The 10,820-nt window shown below is 32.7% G+C and overlaps 2 protein-coding genes across 2 annotated transcripts; both read right to left on the reverse strand.

Moving 5' to 3' along the window:
* Positions 1-3,936: 3,936 nt before the first annotated feature.
* LOC110726999 (PLAT domain-containing protein 3-like) lies at positions 3,937-5,323 on the reverse strand. The gene is made up of 2 exons (XM_021906534.1): positions 4,955-5,323; positions 3,937-4,552 (listed from the first exon to the last, which is right to left on the reverse strand). Exons 1-2 carry the CDS (start codon positions 5,024-5,026, stop codon positions 4,115-4,117), a joined length of 510 nt encoding a protein of 169 aa, XP_021762226.1. The 5' UTR covers positions 5,027-5,323; the 3' UTR covers positions 3,937-4,114.
* A 315-nt stretch (positions 5,324-5,638) lies between these two features.
* LOC110727000 (cytosolic sulfotransferase 15-like) lies at positions 5,639-6,915 on the reverse strand. Its single transcript, XM_021906536.1, has one exon. The coding sequence runs from the start codon at positions 6,838-6,840 to the stop codon at positions 5,809-5,811; it is 1,032 nt and encodes a 343-aa protein (XP_021762228.1). The 5' UTR covers positions 6,841-6,915; the 3' UTR covers positions 5,639-5,808.
* Positions 6,916-10,820: the final 3,905 nt, after the last annotated feature.

Consider the following 10,820-nt stretch of genomic DNA (forward strand, 5'->3'; position numbering starts at 1 on the left):
AGTTACACCACAGACATATCAAATAAAAGCAATTGGGTGAGCAAGATACACAGTTATAGTACGAAGCAACATATATTATATGGTGGCATACTGGCATTAGACATCTGCACGAGTTTGTGGCAGCTCTCGTGCTTTGGTTAGGCAAGTTACTTTGGACCGATTTCAATGTCTGCAAGTGTTTAATCAGATTCCAGATAATAAATTTACTTGATTGAGTCACTAAAACGATCGGATTCTTAATTGTTCTTTAATTTGGTAATTACTTCTTATCAACCATTTTCTCTAACAGTAAAGGCCCAAGCCTTGTCCTTTAGCTAAAGAAGCATTAAAAAGAACAAGTCACAGTGGTATCAAACAAGTATTGTATCAACCTATAATATGCTAAAGCCCTTCTCAATTGTGAGGGTTTTCTGCACATGAACAAGTATTGTACCAAGTAGAAGCTTGTTAAAGCTAGAAAGTTCCATTAAATTAAGTAACACTCTGGCCAACATACAGTGCTATAGTACCAAGAAGCATCATATATACAAGTATTGTCTTTTTTTGATAAATGATGGTAACATCTTACCATGAAATAATTCATTACCCGACCCCAACTGACATGTCCTTTCACTGCCGTTGCCGCCGCGGGCAGGCCGAAAGCCAGCTACTGCAGCGCCGACAGAAGACTTTAAATTTCCTTTTTATTTTTTTTATTTTTTATTGTAGTTAAATTCTCTCTGTTAATTGCGTTTGATGTTCATTTTAAAGAACTTGGAGGTATATATTTAGAGGCTTCAAATCTGTTAATCTGTCGTGTGTTACATGAGTTGATATCCTGTTAGAGGCTTAAACAAATCACATTGATGAAACTCATGTAACAGGTATATATTTAGAGGCTTAAATTCAATTCATTAATATTGATATCCTGTTACATTTCCATCTGAAGTGTCTGGTAGTCTTTATTTATTTATATTTTGGGAAGGAATCGGGGGTAGATTTTGATGTGTTTTCGACTTTGGATGTGTGTTGATTTACTGCTGAAATAATGTAGATTTTATGCGTTTTCTAAGAATTATTGATTATGATTTGGGTGGGAATTTCGGAGAATGTAGAATGGGGGTGATGATTGCTTATTAGGAGTTTGGGGGTTAGAAATAGGATGTTTTTGGTGTTTAATTATGTGGGAAATGCACATTAATTTTTTAAGAAGCATGTTCTGTTTTTTTAATTTGATTATCTTTTGTTTTTTCGGCTCAAACTAATGATTGTAGCTGCTTTGCTTATATTTAGAATACTTGCTCAATTGGAAGATGAAGAAGTTCTTGCGAGGCTCAAATTGAATAATGGAAGACAAACTTGCCACATCTGGTTTCAAAAGAGCGTGAATACAATCAGAGATATTCCAACTACAAGTTTAAAACTACTGCTTGCTATCACTTGGTAGGGAAATAGAATGGAATTGTTGGCCTTTCTTTTATTGTTGCATGCTCGTGATTGAGAAATAGGAATGCTTCATCTATCTCCATGTGTGGCATCCATTTAAATATTATTATATACATTGCTGTGTGAGCCTTTGAGGCTACTTTGTCATTTGTGATCTTTATGATGTTTTTGCTTTTTTTACTTTGTGAAATCTGTAGCAGGAGGCTTAAGCTGTATACTGCTTGTATGTGTTGATCATTTTGGCTTTACAACTAATATTGAAATCTGCTGTGTTTTCTAGGAGAAATTACATGTGATATTTGCTGTTTATATTCGAAAACTTGACAATTCTCAGTTGGTCTTGGCCCCTAGGGTATATGAGCTGGAATAGAAACTGATCATGTATAGCAGTTTTGAAATTATGGATCAGATGAGTGTTCAGATTAGAAAAGAGGAAGAACATTATGAATTGATTTCACCTTCTTGTTACAGTATACTGTACTTATCTTGAACCAGCAAAATTTTGACACTGTTAAGGTGTTTTTCTCCCCTTGTATGAGCCAGGCACTTCTGAATCATGTGGGTTACGCCCCTGAACCGATAAGCCTAACTATTCGTTTGAAAGATCATCAAATCTTATGTAACATTACTTAAAACTTAATTGCAACACATCCACATTCTAACTATTGACATTTCTTGAGAAGACTACATGAGATGTTCGGATTGCTTATGCGAGAAGCTATACATGAAGGATGAAAAATTCAGTGGCATTGCGTACTATTATCTGTTACGGAATGAAGGACAATGGAGTTGGCTTCTGCATACTGATAGTAGATGGTTTATAGGCATTTAGGTATTCTATGATTTTCAGGTTTTATCATTTTGCATTTTTTTGGACAATGAATTATGAGTAAATGCTTTCTCATCTTTTTACAATAAACTTCTGTTTTTATGTTCACTTATTTATCATGTTTTCCCATATGTTGATAGAATGATTGATTCAGCTGGTGATCTAGCACTTTATTTTATTGCGCGTTTGGACTAAAAAACAATGGCATATAAAATCTTTAGCCTAATAGCATTGCACATACCTTCGTATATCAGGTGACAAACATATTGGTCCTACCCTTCTAGAGCTGCAGAAAGCCTCTCCAAGTTCAGACATTCATTCAAGCAGAGTTTGGCAAATATTTTCGGTGACAATCATATTGATTCTACCCTTCTAGAAGCTTGTCAAAGCTTAAAAGTTTCAACCTTGTTTATACATTAAGCAACAGTGTGACCAAGATACACTGCTAATTCTAGTCTCTTTTTTAATTTTTTTTCAAGTAATTTATAGTCTGTTTAAACTACCCTCATAACTTGTGTTATTTTAGAGGGTTTTTTGTACAAATTGTGAGCCTTTTGTATTATTTGTTTGTTGGGTAGTTCCGTTAAGTTGGATTTTCAATACAGATTCTAATTTTTCAGATTTATTAGTGAATTTACCGTCTATTTGATTTCCATTAATTCATGTACAAATACAGTTTCTTACGTGCGTAGGGAATTATATTTGATAGGAATTTTTTATCAAATGTTGTGTTATGAAATTCCCTTTATTCTCACTTATTCTATCATTTGTTTATCAAATGTTGTGTTATGAAACCGTCCCTCCTCCCTTTCCCATCCCCCAAACCGGTCGTTTCGGCTTGGCAGGCGATGTTGGCAGTGGGGAAAGGAAGGGGGATTGTTTTCGAGGGTGGGGGAAGGGAGGGATGGTTTTGGGGGGTCAGGGGAGGGACGAGGGGGGCGGCCGGTCGGTTTCCAGTGGGGTTAGGGATGGGCTAGGGTTTCACGGTGGGGGGAAGAGGGGGTGGCTGGGATGGGTTTTATTTTATTTTTTTTTAAATAAAAAAAAATTTAGAGCAATCACATGCTAACACATAGTTTTTAAAAAAACACATCAACGTTGGAATTTTAAAAGTAAATCACTCGAAGTTGGGATTATTAAACTGAATTTTTTCTATAAACTCTTATAGCCAGAAAATTTAATAGTCCCCTGCTTTTATTGTCTCACCTTTAGTAATTTCTCCTCCATTACTGATGGTCAATGGCTTTAGGGAGCGAGCACCAACGCTAAGAATTCTAATTTCTGGCATTTCGAAATTTTTAGAATCTTGCGAGGTATTTCTGTGCCCTTGGTCGGCCCCATATTATAAGGGTGAATAGTTTTTCATAAGGATATAATTTTATAAAGTATGGTAAAATCGTGTTTTGTTTTTAGTAAATTGATTTCATAAGATCCATCATTTATATATATTTTAACAACACTTTATTAAAAAATATATATAAAAAGAGTTGATATTTTAAAACTACACAACAAGATCTGATCTAGCAAGTTCTTAGATAAAAGCTCATAAATTATAAATTAATTATTGGTTATAGATCTTCTATATGTAAAATTTTCTCTCTTCAAATTGAGGATTCAAAAATGTAACAAATTAAATTGAACATAAAGAGTTATAAACAGTGAAAATTACTATGCGTGTCAAATAACCAAATTAATCTAGTCACTTGAAATAGAAAAATATCCCAAGACAACAAATTTCTCATTTTCATCTCACATTCCAATAACAGCCAAAGGGTAAAACTCAATCAATAACTAAGCAATAATGCACTACAAGTTATATTAATTGTAGCATAACCAAGTTAGAGGATCAAAATCTTCTAGCTAGGAGCATTTACCATCATCACCAATAATATCATCACACAAATACACACCCCGACTAGCGGTACCAAACGGTGGCTCATTGATGGCCAACCACGCATTAACCGGAAAATTAATCTTTCGACAACCCCGACTTGGTGCAATAGACGTAACTTCAACATAGTCCACGTACCAACCGGGAGATACGCCGGTGTTATCATGACTCAATGTCATGCTACAAATTGGACCTTTTAAGCATTTGCCTTTCACAGCAAAGGTATCCAAATTTCCTCTTTTAAAATAGTAATGATACTTGCTCATAATCCCCCAAGATTGAAGGTTTGTGATGTTTAAACGATTGAAATATTTGTCACGTAATTCAAGGTTTACTTTAGCATACGTTGTTGCGCTTTTTGCATTGCCGGTTTGCACGTAAATTACGTAGGTGCATTCATCATCATCCTGAAAGAATTGAACAAATTACGTATTTTAGGTTAATTAAATGTGTAAAGTATAAAAACATATCCACGGGCCTCAACCAGTCCACTAACATAGATCAACGTTAGTAATTATTGCAACTTTGAATTAGATTGGATTATGGAGTGTAACTAAATTATCAATATTTATCATAATAACAAGTTATTGCTAGTCTTAATTTCGTGAAAAAAATGTTGTATTTTCTATCTCTACTTCTTGCTTTTGTTACCCTTGTTGCTTTATCTTTTTTGCATGTTGTCAACCCTAAAGATCAACTAAATAATACCAAGTATTTGCTAACTCGTGAATCGTGATCAACTAAATCAATCAAAAGAGAACAAAAACAAGAAAGATCATCTAACAACAAACAAAAATTTTGATTCTTACCCATGAATAGACTGGAAAAGAGACATAGGCAAAGATCAAGATTGTGCTGAATAATAGAACCTTGGCTTCCATTTTTGTGGAAATTTGGTGGATGAAACAATAATACGTCAAATTAATTATTGAAACATGGAAGCAAATGTATCCTCATAAACAAAGGGGAAAAGAATTGAATAAAGTTAAGCTAGTCTAGCTTCTAATTGTTGTTAATTTATCCCTTAAAGATTAAAAAAGTACGGCAAATGACATTATGGGAAGCACGTATTATTTCAATGACAGTTCATTACACACTCATGCTCTTATTTTTTTTCCTTTTTTTTTATTTTTTTGCTACTCATTTGTTTGTTCAAACTTTTCAATGTGCTTTTTAAATTTCGTATCATTAAAAGTTCTGGGTCATTCGAAAAATGACTAGATAAACATGTACTAAGTTCGATCTTATCCTTTCCACTTGGCGAGAGAAGAAAAGAAGAGAAAGTCGTCGTAACATTCTTTTTTTCTTTTATTTTGGGGTAAAACCAATGATGTTGGATTGTGTTATGAATATAATTAGTTAAAGGCATAAATATTTATTATACTTCTACTAAAACTAATAAAGTACTACATTATTTTTAAAGAGAGAGAAATGCATATAAGTAACTAAGATCATGACAACCATAAGTAAAATAGATTGGCATTTGAGTCAAAATATTAATTCCAAAATCAAATCAACAATACATGACATCTTTTGAACCCAAAACTAGTTCATATAAAGGTGAAATAGGGCATTAGAGAAGACAGCCTATGTACTTTATATTACAAACATATATTAAGGAAATTTTCAAAAGATACACTCACAAATTATAAACCATAAAACACTAAGACTTGAATATGTTTGGAAATTCCAAGCCAGTACCAGCCAACTTTTCATCCATGATTTTACTCAATCTTTCCACCATTTCCTCACTTAGAAGGTTAACCCAATCCCCCACCTCACCTTTCCTAAATAAGCCCTTGTTATCAAAATTTAGTATAGATTTTCCATCTTTGTTAACTTCAAAATTCTTCATATTTTGAAAACTACACAACTTTGTAATCTCATCGACAACATGATCTCTCTCCTCTTGTGCTGAAAATGGACAACCTAAAAATTCAGCTAATCTCATAACTTGAAGATTAATATCTTCTTTCAAATCTTCGTACTTTAAAAACATAACCTTTTGAGGTGATTTTAGACTTTCTTCCCAGTAACCTAGCATATGATCCCAATATGGACCATATCCTACTTGACCCATACAATACATATCAAAGGCCTCTTCTAATGAGAAAGGCCCAAGATTAGTAGGCCTAATTTTACTTATAAAATGCCAAATTGACACAAAAGTGTCAAAAGGGTTCCTACATATGTAAACAACCTTGCAATTAGAGTTCTTAATCAAGGTTTTAGGCAAGGAATTGTAAGGGACATGAGATGCAAAAAGTCTTGGAGAATCAAGATTTGATAAATTTGGAACTTGGTTATTTGCATAAACCTTGTATTCTAAGAATGGTACAAGGTCATGTGGGTTAGACTTTTGCAAGGGATGTTCTATGGAGTTGACATCAAATCGACGTCGATTCACTACCGCGAAAACAAGAGCTTTTAACCAAGTAGTGCCGGATTTCGGAATAGTGGCAACGATCACATCACTATCTTGAGCTTCAAAGTGGGTTTGAGCTGAGATTATGGCTTGAATTTCTTTGGGTTGACACCAAAAACTTTGAAAAAGGTAGAGCATTGGAGTTCTCCATCCTTTAACTTTAGGAAGGGATAAAAGTAGCTCCTTGCAATTTTGCGTTATGCCTAGGAACTCTTCTTCATCTTGTTCTTCTTCTTCTTCTTCTTTCTTTTGGAAGTTAAGAGTATCCATTTATGATAAGTATGTAGCAATATTTTGAGATGAGTTTAAAATGGTTTTAAGAATTATATGTAAAGGATGTTTTATAGTTCTCTTATATAGAGAGTATGTAGAGAATAAAGACAAATTTTTGTACGTAGGCCCAATCAGAGTACTAGTAACTTAGTAAGTAATAACTAGCTCCAAAAAAGTAGGGTTATCAACTTGTCATCACATTTAGCACATGGTACGTCGAATCTATTGCATTGAGAACACATGTTTGGTATTGGTAATTTGGTAGTATGTATCAAGAATCAAGATAAATTTAACAACTTTAGAAGGAACACTAAAAAAAAAAAAAAAAAAAATCACTCATTGAAGGTAAAATCGGCAAAAGTTGACACGATATGACAATATGACACAAATCGAACACCGAAAAAAATTAGATTAGTGTTAAGGATTTACGATACATTAGTTAATTAAATGGGTCAACACGACATGATACGTTTTATTAAACAGGTTGATTAGTGTTGAGATTTTTCAACACGCAACCTAGCTCCCTTAAAAAAACAACAATATGTAGTATTCATGATAAATATATTGAATGAGGTTGATACTTTTTCATATAGTAAGACATCAACCGAGCACGAAAAAAGGGGATTATTTAGTGTCAAGTGGTTCTTACACGTTTAAGTAAATGAATCAATACGACACGACTATACTTTAGTGTCAAGTGGTTCTTTCACGTTTATAAATATTCACTTTTTATAATTTACAATATTGATAATTAGAGATATAATCGTTAAAATTGTGCATTTGCAAGCGTCATAAATAAAAGGTGGCAACTAAAAATAACGAGAGGAAGTTTTTTTTTTTTAATGTTCTACTTTTACATAAACTATTCACTCACTATCACTTTTAATCATTTTTATTCCCCAACAAACGAGTAAAATACATTTTTAGGGACTCATCTTTCATAGTTTTTATCATTCGCGGATTCACCTTTCATTTTTCAGGACTATCCGTGGATATTAAAAGAATTTTGGTGAAGAAATTGCTTTTTTTTTTTTTTTTTTAATTTAATATTTATTATTGTTTTACAACGGCATCATTGATAATGTTAATGTGGGTTCGTTAAAAAAGGCTACGGTATATTTTGATGTCATTTACACAGTTCAGCTATAATCTCTGCTTAACATATAAATTTTTCTATTACTATTAAAATTAAATATGCATACATATTGAAATTTAAAAAGTGTCTTCCTAATTTTATGATAAAAGATTCTATACGTATATTTGTGTTATTCATATGTTTTATTTCTTTTATTTTCCTACTGTAATTGAATATGTATTACAATATAATTTCTTTTTTTTTTAATTAAAGCACTATTAGAGCGATTTCCATAGATAATGTTAGAAGAAAATAAAATTCCATAAATATGCTACATTTTAATAAAATTCCCGGCGTATTGTCCACATCATCTTTTGTAAACTTGATGTTTTTAAAAAAAATAAAAAGCTTGAAACCGCTAATTACGGTTCATTAAACTAAACCGCTAATTCAATTAGCGGTTTATTTTTTCACCCATTTACTCGAGCAAGCCAATCAATATTACAGTACATAAAACATTATATGAAATCGCTACTTCAATTTGCGGTTTTGGTTTACATTTGGCAAAAAAAATTTAATAACTACACTTTCTGACATGGACGATACATCGGAAATTTTATTAAAATATAGCGAATTTATGGAATTTTGTTCTCTTCTCATATTATCCATGAAAATCGTTCCACTATTATATTGGTCTATTGTGTTTAAAATTTCATATTACTCACTCACACAATTACACCTATTATTTTTTTTAAAAGAAATTCTGAACTTTTCAGGCTTTAAGTAGAATTTTTTAATTCTTTTTCTACTTAGGCAAGATTGAAATAATCCGAGTTGGAGAAGATTGAGTATTTTGTTTGTGAAAAAGAATTAAATATGTCTCTGGAAATTAAAGCAAAGTAATTATTTAGTAGAGCCAATAACTCTTTCATTAATTATATGTTAAGAATTTTTGGAGGCTATTAGACACTTCCCTGTGGTGACAGTTGTAATTAAAACACATTTAGGAAGTAGTATAGTTTTGTAATTAAGTGGGCGAAGTTTTTAATTTCAGTGACCAACAGTGGCTTAATGATGAAAAATAAAAAGTGAGTCTTTAAATGATGAAAAGTATGAAAGGTGAATCCCAAAAACGTATTTTTACTCTTCAAAAAACCCTAATATAACATAATATTTAATAAATTTAACTCAATCACATAAAACTCTGCGTGGGTCAAAGTGTTGCATGTAAATAAACGAGGGAGTAGTTATCAAGGCAAGGCACTTTAAGGGTCTTGGTCGGCCCCAAAATAATAAATAAATAATTAAAAGTCAGTAAAAAACCACCAAAACTATTTTAACTTACCAATTAGATGAACACACATATAGAAAGTATTCAATGTGCAACAATGAAATAATTATTGAGATAGGCATGTTGCTTAAGTGGAGATTTAAAATCGGTCATTTTAATTGGCCCCTATTAATATTGATAATTGAATAATTTAATATGTTAATGGCTTGCATGAGGCTAAATTTGCTGACAAAATACATATGCAAGCACGTAACTAGGCGGCTAGGCCCAACCAGAGCTAGAGTAATGGTCGACCGCAAAAGTACTAGCAAAAGTTTATGCTTCGTACTTGAATATTTTCGGTGTTTCAATTTAAAGTCACCTATGTATCACCTTATTTTTACTTATATCATATATATAAATAAGAAAATAATAAAAATAAATAAATAAATAAAAATTCTATTTTAACATATATGATATACATATACATATAAACAAATATCTAATAAGTTTAGATTATAATTTAGATAAGGTTACAATTTACAAAGCTATTTAATTATATGAAATTTGCCTAAAACATGCTTATTAGAAATTAAATTAGAACAGTTTTCACAAGATAGAGTGAGTAATCGAGTTCCCTCTAGGTTTCCTTGGGAGGATTTTGCCTAGGTTTTTTAGGGTTTTCTTTTGCTCTTTTGTTTTGATCATGGCTATGGAATCCAGTTCACTTGGGGATCGTGTACATGATGAACAAGTCAGTGAAAATTGGGGTTCTGATTGATGTGAACAAGCCCTTACTTTTGAAGGTAAAGGTAAAGATGAGAGGGGGAGCAAAAGAGTTTTTTTTTTATGTAAAGTATGAGAAACCACCACTTTTTTGCTTCTTCTGTGGTAAGCTAGGCCATGGGGTGAAAGATTATGACGGGTGTAGAGATGATGATGAACTGAAACTGAAGTTTGGAGGATGGCTAAATGTTATTTCGGATGATATACTACAAGAGGGGGGGGTGAATTGTAGTATGGAGATTGCTAGTCACTTTTTGCGGAATTAAAAGAAACTTAACGCAATAGAGAAATAGTGCGAGAGAGATTTTACGAGGAAAGCTTCCTAGGCCAAATAGGAAGTGAAAAACCTCGACCCAAAGGGATTTTGACTCAAAACATTCCACTAAAATAGGCCAACGACTCTGTTACAACCTATGAGGAACTTGAGCCTCTACCGAGTTCCTCAACGAACTCATATCCCCAACAACTATTCCCTCTAATAGTTGCAGCTTGAAATCTTCCCTCAAAGACCTCTCTTCTCACTCAAGACTTCACTCAAAACCTTACTCTTTCTCTTTCTCTCAAGCTTCACTCAAAGCCTTCTCTACATACAAAGAACTCACTCAAGTTCTCACCCTAATACAAGAGTTCACTCAAACCCTTATTAATTCCCCATTACACGAGTTCACTCAAACCCTTAAACAACTCTCAAATACATATAAAAGATATAATGTATAAAACTAATATGTTGAACACTCAAGATCTGTCTGGAACTCACTAGACGTATTGTAACCAAAAACCTGATAGGAACTTTGACCAGGAGGACTGACTTAGCTTCGTGGTGAAGGATAAAACCATTAAGCACGA

Source organism: Chenopodium quinoa, unplaced genomic scaffold (assembly GCF_001683475.1).
Source record: "Chenopodium quinoa cultivar QQ74 unplaced genomic scaffold, ASM168347v1, whole genome shotgun sequence".
Taxonomy (NCBI): domain Eukaryota; kingdom Viridiplantae; phylum Streptophyta; class Magnoliopsida; order Caryophyllales; family Amaranthaceae; genus Chenopodium; species Chenopodium quinoa.

Bases quoted from the DNA above. Each gene is read 5' to 3' on its own strand.
- LOC110726999 (XM_021906534.1), bottom strand. From the start codon at position 5,026: ATGGAAGCCAAGGTTCTATTATTCAGCACAATCTTGATCTTTGCCTAT. The intron at 4,553-4,954 runs GTAAGAATCAAA...CAATTCTTTCAG, and splicing joins CTTTTCCAGTCTATTCATGG to GATGATGATGAATGCACCTA.
- LOC110727000 (XM_021906536.1), bottom strand. From the start codon at position 6,840: ATGGATACTCTTAACTTCCAAAAGAAAGAAGAAGAAGAAGAAGAACAA.